At 43.6% G+C, this 13,992-nt stretch overlaps 1 protein-coding gene across 3 annotated transcripts in view; it reads right to left on the bottom strand.

The window, feature by feature from the left end:
• Nucleotides 1–13,992, bottom strand: part of KDM1A (lysine demethylase 1A) — a 31,191-nt gene that overhangs the window by 14,419 nt on the left and 2,780 nt on the right. Inside the window, exons 1-4 of one of the 3 annotated variants that reach the window (XM_053998702.1) lie at nt 12,943–13,242; nt 9,965–10,130; nt 5,114–5,173; nt 1,212–1,345 (exon numbers count right to left, since the gene is read on the bottom strand). In XM_053998702.1, the coding sequence (XP_053854677.1) occupies nt 1,212–1,345; nt 5,114–5,173; nt 9,965–10,130; nt 12,943–13,227 (645 nt within the window). In that variant the 5' untranslated portion in view covers nt 13,228–13,242. Of the gene's footprint in view, nt 1–1,211; nt 1,346–5,113; nt 5,174–9,964; nt 10,131–12,942; nt 13,243–13,992 lie in introns of those variants that run through there. The other 2 variants (XM_053998700.1, XM_053998701.1) reach the window with 2 other exon arrangements.

The following is a 13,992-nucleotide window of genomic DNA, read 5'->3' as shown; positions in this document are numbered from 1 at the left end:
TGTGATATGTTATTAGGTCAATTCATACTAGAAAAGAACTGTTTTCCCAACAGAACTCCTACTTTGTAGCACAGAGGCAGGAGTAAATAAATAATTTTATTGTTCCATGCCCAGGTCTAGGTCATACATAACATTTCCACTCCGTTTTGCATTCCATAATTAGTAATTTATTTGAGTATTTCTCTAGAGTTGCATTACTGAGCTTCACAGTTCCTCACAGATAACCAAATTAAAGTGGAAATCCTACACCTATAAAGAATAGGAATGGTTAAGAAATAATTTCCTTATACTTTGGGAGGCTATTTGAGGCAAATGGCTAATTAAGAGGCTGCACAGTGCAGTTTGCAGCTCTGCTGAGCACTGGGTTCATAGCAGCTTGTTCTACAGTCTGCCATTCTTGCTGGAAGTGTTCTTCTCACAAGCCTTCCTCAAAGAGGATGACTGCTCAGGAGCTTCTCCACATTCCTCTGTAGTGAATAAGGCCCAAAGACCAGCAGTGCTGCTTTTCCCTGCAAATGTCTCTTTCCAGTTTCTAAGTTTCAGGCTTTTACAAATGTGTTGGAAGCAGAAAAGGATTACTCACTGTTCATTTTGTGCAAATTGTTTTCCAAACTTTTTTGCATGCTCTGGCCTGTTTTTACACATCTCATGACTTCCCAAAAGCTTGAGTTAGAGGAAAGCATTTCAGGAATAGCAGAAGTCATGCTCTTAGCATGAAGATATCCACCACACATAAATTTTAAATAAATTCTTAAAGTTATTAAGCACTGGGTGTTACCATGGTCAATGCCCCATGATGTTTCCTGATCATCTTTAGTCTGTGAAAAAACTGAGTGGTGTATAAGATGTTTTGTCTCTTAACTATGGTAACACAGCAATTTTCAAAATATTTCTTGCCTTCACACTGTAATTTTTCTAACTTTACTTCAGTTTTCCAAAATACTCTTTTCAAAATACAGGAGAAAGCCTTGATCCCTGTTTTGGATGTTGTAAATACACAACAGATTCTTTATGCTGCTCAGAGCACTGCTTTGATCAAGAACTGGATAGCACATTTCTTAACAACTTAAGAGCATGACAGGATGCCAAAAATGAAACCCCACTGCCTCAAAACCAAAAATTAAATCAACTAGACATGGTAACCAAAAAGTCTTGGGAAGGCACACACATTTCCTACCCTTTTTTCACCAATAGTTTTACAACAAACTTACGGTGCGGTTCCTGATGTACAGAAACACCTTCTGAGTCTGCTGTGGCCCACTGATTATGTCAGGGAAGCAGGCAGCTTCTTGAGATGTCATACGGTCATGTGGAAGTCTACTCTGGAAAGCTGCACCCTCCACACCTACAATAAAAAGACAAGTAGTCTACAGGCACTGCAAAGGAACACTGCCCTTCCCAGCCAGTGCATTCAGCCAGGAGATGATACGGTGGCCAATTTAATGGGATGCTTTCATTTAGTTCTTTTATTTACTTCTGCAAGACATACAGGTTTCCAAGTCAACAGTTCTTTGAATTACAGGTATCTAGAGATAATGAAAAAGCTACTCTACAGGGGGGGATGAAACAAACAAAGCAAACAAAACCCCCCCAAAAAATAAAGCCTGAAAACTAAGTAGGGGGCACATATCAATACATTATATAACACACACACACACACACACATACATATATATGCATGAACAATAAAACAGAACTATTTTAGATGCTGCCCTTAATTTGTGTGGCTTCCAGTTTCTAGCAGAACCAGAAAACTGTTTTAGAACCTGTCCAAAGCCAAAATATCTGTAATACAGAAGCACAGCATCTACCATCCCCTCTCACCTGCTTCTCAAAATTTAATTTGCACTGACCTCCCCCAGCTAGAGGAACCCACCTTAAACTCCCATTTTGCATATCTGATATATTTACAGGAGGCAGTGCAATGAAATACAATCACACTTATGCATTTCCTGTGCTCCCTCCCCAAGTGCTGCCTACAAATAACAGGCTACTGTTCTTTCTAAATGCTCCACATGTAAAAGACTGATGCTGAACCCATACAGGAGAGCTTTTCTCTATGGAAAGCCTTCATTCATACAGGAACCTGCACTTGTACCAATTCACACACTGGCAGTGATGTAACATTCTGTACATTTCTGTACCCTGCTTTCCTCAGTCTCTGTTATGTTGTACTACAGAAAAAGTGACTAAGACACAGCTGCATCAAGTGCTACAGCACAAGGGCAGAAAACAAATCCTGCAGGCACAGTGAGCAAAACAACATACTGATATGTGAAGTACAGCAAGAAAAACATAAATCTCCCACGTCCTAGAAGTGACTTTGACCAGGACAGAGGATAAGGCATTCAATCTAGAAAGACAGAATACATCCTAGGGGCAAAAAACCCCACGAGTAACACAGTATGATTAAGATCACTTGCTGAAACTGGAATTGCTCAAAAGATTACAATAAATTGCAAAGTAAATATAAGCTTGCAGTGTGTTACACTAACCAAGACAACTGTTCAAGAGTTTGAAGTTCATGTACAGAAGTACATGTAACTGTACCAGGGAGAGGAGTTCCCTGCTTTTAATTCTGGTGCCACCACACACCCCTTTAATTTTCAAGCATTTTTACTTCCCAAAGGTGCTGAAAAACAATCAAGGAAGGAGATGGTTGTAAAACTAACAAAAAAAAACCAAAGCAAAACAAAAACTCCCAAAACAAACCAACCAAAAACAAGCACACAAAAATTCCAACCAAACAAATAAAACCCACAACCCCAAAAAAATCCCCAAAACCTACAACCAAAAAAAAACCCAAACCAACCAAACAATAAAATACCAACCAAACAAAAACCAACTGACCAAAAAAAAACCCATAACCAAAAATTCATCTGCAAGTAAAGATCAAAAGACCTATGTGATGAGTCAACTGTCTGCAATCAGTTACACAAATTTTACAAGAAGAAATTAGTAACAGAAGCTACAGAGCATTGCAAGTAAAATAAAATTAACCATAGGAGAAGTTGACACACCCACAATGTTTCCTGAACTAATATTCAGCTATGGAATAGAAACCCATAGCTCCACTACGACTTCAATTTCTCCAGCAACAACCACTGCCCAGCCCTTCTGCTGTCCTTCCACCTAACACTGGCCCAAGTGTGCCAACATCTGTGTAGGAATGCACATGCTCAACTATGAATTCTGTAAAACTGGGCATGGAAATCAAATCACTTACCAGTTCTCTGATACTGTATTAATGCTAACAATCTTAATTAAGGCTCTAGATGCTCAAGTGCTAGCAAAAAGCTCAGCAGCACAATTTTCACAGAACGGTCAGTAAAGACCTGAAATGCAGAACCTGACTCCCTGACTCTTACAGGTTTGTGCTAAAAGAAGTGTGCTTCTCCAGGTACCTCCTAAAAAGCCATGTAGTCATCAAATACCAGCAAACTCTCAGATGTATGGATGTAAGGCAGCTTGGCAGTGTCCTGAAAAGCTTTGGGATTTATTTCTTCAAATTGAGCAGCCAGAGAACACGGTGCTACTAACAGTTTTGAAAAGAACTCCCAAGGTGGGTTGAGTCGGGGGGCTTTTAAGGCCAAATACCTATTACGGCAATTCCAAAAGTTTAAAACTAGAATAAGAGTAGCTCCAGATGTGCACAGGTATTCAGGAAAAAAAAGCTAATAAAACAACCCACAAGAGTGTATCATACAAGATTTTAGAAAAAGGATAGCTATTAATAGCAAAGATAGCATTTTTATTTGGCCAACCACTGGAAGATCTTCTAAGAACTAAATGTCCCTGAATTTACTTCTGCAACTACACAGCTCAAATCTAAATGGATTTGGATTTCAGGCTTACTAAATCCCATTTCACACACACCCTTACTGCTTGTACTTCATGAAAGCTACACATTACAGGGATTACCAGTTCAAAACTACATGCTTCTCCTTGGAAAGGTTCTGCCTAGACTGGATTATCAGCTCCTCTTCACACACATTTGCACAAACATACCTGCCCATTTCCTGACATTCAGCACTAGCAACTAATTGGCTGATGTTCTGAGTATATCCTTGCCCACAGAAGAAATCCTGAAGGATGCTGCTCATTTAAAGACTTACTAAAACATCTGCAGATGAACACACTGAATGAAAGGATTTTGGCTGTTGAATTGGACAGTTGTTAGAGCATACTCTCAGCATATAATACAAAATGCAAAATATGCAGAATACCCAATCAGCCAATGCCTACCTAAAAATGAAATAGGCAAGGCATCCTTAAGCCCATGAGCCATAATAGCCAGCAGTTCCATGCAAGTGGTAACATCGATAACAGTATTCAGCTCCATTACTTACAACAGCAAAGGATGCACTCTCAGATGAGTATCTTGAAGTTCTATTTGCTTCAAAAAGAGCAACTTGCATACAGAATAGGTTCTGGAGCCTTTGACTCTTGTTTAAAACCCTAATCCTGAAGTGAGAGCAAAAGCAGCAGAGTTGGAGGAAGATTTAAAGTAGCACTCCAAGTACTTAAGAGTAAAGACACCAATCCTGCGAAGGAAGCAGTGAGTGAGTACTGCTAGCAGCAGCAGTGCCAAGGCTAAATGGCGAATGCAATTCCTAGTCCAGTCCAGTGAGCAGCAGACTATGGATCTGCCCAGCAGACAATCTCCTGGGCTAAGTGCTGGCACACAGGCCAAACACAAACCCTTTCAAAAGACAAAAAGAAAGGAGAAAAAGGTACTCCATGCTATGCTTCTTCAGCAGATTAGAAAAAAGGGTACACTGTTCTAAAGCTCTTTGTGTCAGTCTAGGTGGTACAAACTGGCTAGGTAAGAAACAGCTTTCTGTATGTTTAGACTCCTCTGAACATGGAGAGGAGTGGAGGGATGAGAGATCGGCCTGAGGCATTTCAGCACAGGTTAGCTAGTGCCCTTTTCCACAGTTGTTACAGACCTCAACTGAAATCTGAATACCCCACACTTTTTCAACGGGTGGCTACACAACTCCTGCACCTCTTGCTAAATTCGGGACAACCACACCCATGCGCACTTGCAAGCATCAATCCCTAACTTGGCGGCTCTTGCTACTCAGTGGCAAGCATCAAACGCCACCCTCACCTGATGCTTGGCCGTCTCCATACCCTCCAGAACTGTCGTCTTGAAGTCCTCCTGCTTGCCCTGTGGAAGGAAAGAGGAGAACTCAGGGACCTTACTCCATAAATTAAACCATACTGGACATAAAGGCCCGGCAGTTGGCGTTTTAGGTATTAAATTCTACCAACTAACTAAACCCATTTTCTGAGAATCCCATCTTCTGAAACCTAGGTTCAGGGCACCAAAAAATTTTGTTCTAAAGTGTTATCCAGGTTACTGGAATGCTTTACATCAGATTTGATGGGAAATAAAGAAGTACACCACATGTAGCATTCCTGGTGGCTAAATACTTATGATCTGGCACATGGATACCATCAGATTCTATGGATCTCAAACCCTAAGAATTTAATAATCTTGCCTTTGGTGCTCCCAAGTCTCCCCACATCCCAAAGAGGTAGTTTAAAGCATTTTGAAAAGCCTCTTATGTTCAGGAGACCCTATTTTTTTCCCCCATAAATTCTTCCTTTAAGCTTGATGCTAGAACAATTCTTGAAAGGCTCAGACCACTTATTTGGCTTCAGTACCCTTGATACATCATCAGTGTTCTAACACACTAAGATTGTCTTTGAAGCCAAATACACATCATGCCATTGATCAGTGATGTGATCAATACCCAGCACTGAAAGACATCAGTCTTTCAACATTCCCAGTGGTGGAAACATAAGGAAAGGCTAAGCACACATCTGAAAGATCTGAAGTCTCAGAATTACCTTAGCCTGTATCTAAGTCCTAAACAGGACTGCAACACAAGCAGGAACAGAGCACGTTGAGAAGAGATGAGTACAGCTGCAGTGTCTGCAGGAACAAAGCCATTACACACCTCACACACTGCTCACTTCACAGGAGGCACTGACTCTGAGGTGTGCTCATGAGCAATATTCTTCCACCACCAGATGTCTGCCTGAAGTCCCATCACCTGCAGAGCTCAGGAAGCCATGGCACACTCCAGAGATGGCCCAGTGCTGTTCAGCTGGCTCCTGCTGTACCAAGGCTCTTTCACACCACACACTTCAACAGTCATCAAGTCCAAAGCAACATGCACTGAAACACACTGCAATGGTCACTGGAATGGAACAGCCGCTTCCTAGAGCACAACTGTTCAGGCGTATCTCCAAACAGGTAAGAGCAAGGTCTAACCTGAGGATGAACATACAACTGTTAATACTCTTTAGAGGCTGGGTGGACAATTTTGCCAGAATGTAATTTAAGGCTCTTAACACACTAACTGAGAATTTCATCTGAACTACAGATTCAACCCCTAAAGCAAGACACAGGAAGTTAAACAAATGTTTCCATACTGTGCTAAACTGGATTAAACTAGAATGTCACAACATTAAACATCTACAAATAAAACAAAATAGGAACTGAAACAAGACAGACATTTTCCCTCAGTACAGCAGAGGAGCCACAATTAGTACTTGTACAAAATCAGTTTGCCAGCTGGGAAATAAAAAAACTCACAGAGAGACTGTGACAAATAATTGTATTTTGACAGATCTCACAAGCCCCAAGTTATGATTCTGTGAATAAACGTATCTGCAACAGCAAGATGTAATTCTTTACTTGATCTACATTGCAAGTACTTTATTTTGCAGGGAACATTTCAAGACTTGCTTCCATTCTGGGAGAGACTAACACAATTGAAACACGAATATTTACAATCAAGCATGGGCCATTGATTTGCAATAAGAGTTTCACCTGTGCCTTCCATAAGTTAAGAAATTAAACAGACTGTGACTTTAGTCTATGGCTTCATAATCCCTGAATTAATACTGACAGTGAGCAGAGGGGAAAAATTGCTCTTGGCTTACTTACAGAAAGAAATCAGAATCTTCCTCTTCTCATTGTTATTACTGATTGCTTGGGCACAATTCTAAATGCTACTCAATCTGAGCAGAGAGGAGTGGAAACAAGGCCTGCTAGTGAAGATTGCCTCTCCTAGTTGAAAAGGAACCAGCAGCAAGCAAACCACTGATCCCTGCTAACATCAAACTACTGCAGCTCAACAGAACATGTGTGAGAGCAGAATCTGCTCAAAGTCTCAAGGCAACAGAATAACAGACCATGAGCTGAAGAGCAATTAGGAAGAAGGTCCAGAAGGAAATCTACTTCATATTATTATCCACTGTCTCAAAATTAAGAATAGCTGCACACAAGTATCACAGAGTACTGAATTTATTTAGGAAAACAAACAAGTGCGATAAAATAGAGACAAAGCACCACTAAGTCTGACCATTCCCTTGATCTTAATCTTGATCACATTCAGTTCCTTGGAAAACAGCACCTAAAAATATAGGATTACCACAAAGTAAGAATACTGACAACACTAAAAGGCCAGGAGCTAGTAAAGAAAATCTTCTGTAGTTCTAAAAATGAAAATCCAATTTGGTGAGGAAAAACAAAATCAATATTTTAAGAGGAAAATAAAACCCAAAAAACCAAAAGAAGCGAGCTCCTTGAGTCTAAAAGGGATACTGGCAAACAAGAACACAAATGTCATCAGTCAGCACTGAAAGGGAGTTTGGAAGCTTTTTGCTATTAGACAATATTCCTCAAGTCAAAAGAGGAGAGATACTCTCAGAAAATTCCCTTAACCATGAAATACTGTCACACCTTTTGAAACTGCTCTGCAGTAGCATGCAGTATATCTTGCAAATCCAGACTGTAATAGCCAGAACACCTGGAATTCCCCACAGCTGAACACATGAATGGAACCTACTCAAGGAAGACCAGCATTGTGCTGTCACCTGTAGTGTGACACTTAATAATCCCCTTCACCATAAGCTGTCTGTGGGGACAGGCTAATGAAATACCAGACACGAGCACCAGGACATTTTTAAGTTGCACAATCAGGCTTTTCAGCTCAAAAGCTGTAATGTGACAAGTTTATGCTTCTACTGCATTACCTGCATTTTTACAGGCTTTAAACACAGAAATGATTTTTTTAAGGTCTGCAATGAAAATAAATTAACAGCAATACCCAGGCTAACTAAAAATTTCCTAGATTTTCAATATGCAATCCTCCACTAGTACTACTGTCCAATTCAGTATTTATTGAACACTTCAATTTTTCCTTCAAAGTGACAGAGATAAAACCTCAATTATAAACACTGGTTTTATATACAGCAGACTCCATGCCGCCTCCTCCTTCTAAAGGGTGGCTGAATTAGAAGTTTCAATGCACTTTTAACAGCCAGCATAAGATGACCTGATGTTCTTGACACCTATATCAATAAAGACAAAAATAGAGAGATCCAGAAACATATATAGTCTCAGAAACCTTTAAAATTACAGCAAGACTAGCTGAGGAATGACAGCTTGAAATCTGTCTTCTTTCTACTTTATTGCTTCATGCATATTCACAGAATTTCTAGGAATAGAAAAATTATATGATGACCTGAAATCTACTCATTTCTAGGCAGCTAGATACAGCCTATTTAAAAACTGATTGTATCTAGATGGCTAAATACAGTGCTTGCAAAGTAACTAACAGGCTGTTGTGTGTATAAAACAGCATGACTCATCACTGCTGATCTTCCATGTTTCTTCCTTCATGGGACAAAACCTGTTCCACTGTACCTCACTGATTAAGCCTCAAACTGATTTCAGTAATCATTCTTAGAGGCACAAAATGGAATCTGAGAGAAATAAGAAAGCATATTAATATTGTCTCAAGGATTAAACACAATGTCTAAGCTAAATTAAATAGTAAGCTTAAAATATTTGCTTAATTACACCTATTAAAATTCAATTTTTGCTACATCAGCTACAGCTGGGGTGGCAGGATTTTTATCACTGCAAGTATTTCTGTCAAGCATATGAGCTACAGTACTCCTGTATCAAGGCAGGAGCCAACAGCTGCAACAAGGAGAGGTTACAATGGCAAATTGTAAGAGATAAAACACACCCACAGCTTTTAATATTTTTTCTGCGACTAAGGGTAGATATCCCCAAGCTAACATCAGCCCTATGTTCTCAAACCTGCCAGCCAGAAAGAAAATTAAGGTAACTGAAGACTAACAGTGACTCACATCAGCGATGAACCTGCAAAGATTGAACTGCTAGATTTCAGCTCTTGTCTAACACCGATTAGTATACACGTTATCTCATGAAATCTCTTCACTCTGAACTTTGCAAAAGCATCACCTTCTTGGCAGCTGAGTGATACCAACAGACCTCACTAATGGTGCCAGCTGTAAACACAATGGAGGTAAAGAATAGGGTACTGCTACTACCACGAATTTCAAAAGCTGCCTCCTGAACATGACTGACCAAAAAACATCTCAATGTAAAGTGAAGCTCTTTCTAAGCTAATAAGGAAAGCACTGAATACTGAAATTTAATACTGAAATTTAAGCAAACAGTATCCAACCAGAACTTAAAACTAGAGTCACAGTTTAAAGCCACAGGAATCACAGTAGTTTAAATCTACTCTTCTGCATAACAACCCCCCCCCACCCATAAACCCAGTCTAAGTGAATGTTCATACACATGCAGGTGTGGCAGCAGAGAGCCAGAGAGGCTATTCTGGTCAACAAGCTTCCAAAGACAAGTCAGTAAGGATCATGAGAACCTAGCACAAGAGGTTTGGTTTCATTTGGAATTAAATTAATGCATATTCCTATCTTTATCAGGCTGTTCTGTGTTTCTCCCCTCTTTCCACATATGGGGCCAGCAAATAAAACACTGTAGAACAATTATTCAAAACCAGATTGAAACCAGACATGGGATTCATGATGCCACACCCAGCCCTACCTAATTTCTGTGAACAAATCTGGTAAATAGTTTCAGAGGAGAAGGTCTCTCTCTACTCACCAGACGGCTCCTCTGGCTCACTTTCATTCTCTTCTTCTGCAGGAGCTGGTGGAGGTGGTGGGGGTAGTTTTTTCTCTTTCTCAGCTTTAGCATTTCTCTCTTCTTCAGAGTAATACTCATCTTCTGACAGGTTTGCAAGACTCTCATCCATCTCTCTATACTCGACCTGTGAAAAGCACAACAGAACATAAACACACTGAAGATGCCTGTAAGTCAGGCTACTAACATTAATGTTGCAAGTAACAAAATTGCTTACAGTTTAAAGAATCGTCTTGAGTTACCTTGAGTTATGCAGACTCTTACTGCAGATACCATGTTATAAAATGCAACAAAGCATAACAAGTTCCAAATGCTTTTGCCTCCACCTAAAATAAAAAATCTTCAGCACCCTGTAGTAGGAGCTTTCATCAAGCCCAGTTAATGTGTATTATATTATAATTTAACCTCTCTCATTTTCTTCCCTTCCTTCACATCCCTGCCAAATGATGAAAAGCAGCTTCTGTGTTCACTCCATGTATTCAAACTCAAATTTCATCTGCTAAGACTGATGACCAGAAGTGCACATGAGATTTCCTGCAGAAATCCCACCTGTGCCCTGTATGGTTTGCTGCCTACTGGTAATCTTGTCCTGGTACAGAGGCTCACAGCTACTGCCTCTCAAGAATGGTCACACTAGTGGCTCAACACAAGAAATACCCCTTCCCCTCATCCCCCTCAGTCTTTATTGCCATATATGTCTTGTTCTGTTACTGTTCTCCAGTAAAAATAAATAAAATTATCAGCCAAAAAAGACTCACTCCAACTTGAAGGAACATGGAAACCCCAAGAACTAGCCTGGAAGGGCTGCATCTCATACTGCTTAGTCAACCAAGCTTTAACCCAAAGTAAGAAAGTTCTGTATACCACTGTTGAATTCCCTTACTGATTGGAAAGGAAAAAAGCACTTTTCAATATGCAGCCATGGGAAAAATAAAAAGAAAGCAGCTAGTGATCCTCCCATATCCAACAGGTCAGCTTCCACCAGGAAATGACAAAAACAACTCTGGAATTCTCACCAGAAGAAAAAATCTTTCATAGTCAAAGTTCAGCCACTAAAAAAGAGCAATAATGGGCACAATTCAAAGTAGCTTTGGGAAGCCTATGTACAGGAAACCCTGGATTCTTTAAGATACTAATATAATCCATTATCTGCTGTCTTTTAAATATTTATATTCCACAACATCCAGCATATTCAGTTTTTCACACTGTTGCACCTCCAGGACCTCCTGTGAACTCCCCCTCTGAAGCAAGTAACGGTGAGCACTCAGCACATCTGTACATTACCAGGGCTATTTGAAGCCACACACAGCTTCCTTCTGTCCAAAGGCCCTTCGAAATCTCCCAATCCCTTTGAGCTCCACAACTTCTGAAGAACAACCAAGTTCAATTAAACACCCTAAGCTCTTCTCTAGATTTATTTTTAACCTAGATACCCTCCCAAACTGTGTTCACACCACAACCATTCATGGGAAGGTCACTTCATGCTGGCCTGAGTGCTCAAGGGGTGCCACAAGAGACAAACACCCTTTGCAGATGGGTACTGTCAGTGCAAACACCACCAACACACAACCACATAAAGCACTAATTCCTACTAGTTACCAGACCACTATAAAGAAGGAATGCTGCCTCTGAAGATCACAGAATGGTTTGCACTGAAGGGACATTCAAACCCATCTCATTCCACCCACCCTGCCTTGGGCAGGGACACCTTTCACTAGACCAGGGTGCTCCAAGCCCTCTCCAATGTGTCCATGAACACTTCCAGGGATGAGGCAGCCACAGCTTCTCTGTTTCAGGGCCTCAACACCCTCATTGCAAAAAATGCCTTCCTTATGTCCAGTCTACACCTACTTTATTTTGATTTAAAAGATGCACCAGACTGACCAACCCAACAGCTCGTATGTGTGAAAGACCAGTTCAGTCATCACATCACACAACAGCTCTGAAGAGCCACATTCAATACCACAGGACAAAACAGTTCCAAAAAGTAATTTCAGCTTCCATGTCAAACACCCTAACCCCTGGCACATTCCAGATCTTCAATATCTTCTAAAACAAGGTTTCCAAAAAAAGATTTTACAAAAAAAAAAAAAAAAAGGTTATGCTCTCATATATTCAGAACAAATGAGAATTACATACTACAGACCCAAACTACTGGAGACCTTTTGCAGCTGTTAGATTTCATTGCTAAATTCCACCCTTACAGAGCCTTGACTCAGCTCTCCAACAGCAACAGAGGGAAGGTGAGGAACAGTGCACTAGGCATGGCCATCACCTTCACAACCCTGCAAAACCAGCATCATCCCGTGCACATGAGCCTGGAGGGGCTGCATCCATATACCACAGTAACAGAAGAATTTGCTGATAAAATATAAGTTCACGAGCGTTCCAATGCACTGCCATGGACTTGGGGTGTTTTTACTGCTCGGTATCCGATCAGAAACCGCAGAAAGTTCCTAAACAGCTGCATAAAACTCTCTTTTATGACTGGGCATGAGTCCTCCCTAGAGCCCACGAAAGTGAGCTAGAACAGGAGATATCTTGATCTTAATCTTAATCCAATGTGGCTTCCTGCGCGCCCGCGTGTTTGTCCTTCGCACTCACGACACCGGAGCCCTCCGACCCAGGCATGCTACCCGCCCCCTTCGGCAGGGCCCGGTCCCGTGCTGAGCCCCCCGGCAGGGCCGGGGCCTAGGAAGGGCTGGCCGAGCGGGACCGGGACGCCCCGAGGAAGGGCTGGCCGAGCGGGACCGGGACGCCCCGAGGAAGGGCTGGCCGAGCGGGACCGGGACGCCCCGAGGAAGGGCTGGCCGAGCGGGACCGGGACGCCCCGAGGAAGGGCAGGCCGACCAGGCCCGGGGCCGGGACGCCCCTGCCGGCCCGAGCGCGTCGCGCACGAGGCGCCGGCGAGGCCCGCAAGCGGGCTGCCCCACACCTACTTTGGCTCGCTTGCGGCGGCTGGTCCTGCGGCCCTCGGGGGTCTCGGCGATGCCGGTGGTTTCGGCGCCGGGCGCAGGGGTGGCCCCGACGGCCGACGGCTCGGACACACCGCCCGGCGGCGAGGCCCGCGGCGGCTCCTTCTTGCGGGGCGTGCGCTCCGAAGCCCCGCCGCTATCCGAAGAGGAGCCCAGGGCCCCGGCGGCGGCGGGCGGGGGCACCGGCGCCTCCGGCCCGGCCTCGCCGCCCGCCGCCGCCTCCGCGCCCTTCTTGCCGCCCGCCAGCATCGCCCCCGCCGCACAAAGGAGCCGCGCGGGGCTGCGGCCCCAGCCCCACGTCACGTCCGGGCCGCCGCGCGCGCGCGCGGAGGCGGCCCCGCGGGCGGGTCCTGCGCCGCAGCGCCCCCTGCAGCTCGCGGGCCGGCCTGGCAGCCGCGCCGCTGCCGCTCCGGGCCCCGCGGGCCGCGCTCGCCGCCGCGGAGCCTGAGCGGGCACGGGGCTCGCGCATCGCCCCCGGCATCGCGAGCCGACCGGCACGCACGGCCTGCGCACCTGCCCCGCGTGCACAGCAGCAGGAGGTGCTGGCGACCCAGAGCAGTAAGGAGCCCTATGCCCATAACAGTCCTGCGTGAACAAATGGAGGCGCTTGAAACGCTGTGAAAGGCAGACGTTTATGCCTGTTTTATCACAGAATCACAGAATGGTTTGGATTGGAAGGGACCTTAGAGATCATCTTAAAGCATGGGCAAGGTCACCTTCCACTAGACCAGGTTGTTCCAAGCCCTGTCAAACCTGGACACTTTCAGGGATGGGCAGCCACAGCTTCTCTGGGCAACCTGTGCCAGTTGTCCCTCAGGAAAGAATTTCTTCATAATATCTGATCTAAATCTACCTTCCTTCAGCTTAAAGCCATCCATCCATCCCTGTCCTATCACTCTAGGTTCTTGTCCAAAGCCCCTCTCAGCTCTCTTGCAGCCCCTTTATCACCTGGAAGGGGCTCTGAGCTCTCACTGGAGCCTTCTCCAGGTGAACACCTCCAGCTCTCCCATCCTG

Source organism: Vidua macroura, chromosome 25 (assembly GCF_024509145.1).
Source record: "Vidua macroura isolate BioBank_ID:100142 chromosome 25, ASM2450914v1, whole genome shotgun sequence".
In the NCBI taxonomy this organism is placed as follows: domain Eukaryota; kingdom Metazoa; phylum Chordata; class Aves; order Passeriformes; family Viduidae; genus Vidua; species Vidua macroura.
This window is presented reverse-complemented; position numbering and strand designations above follow the sequence as displayed.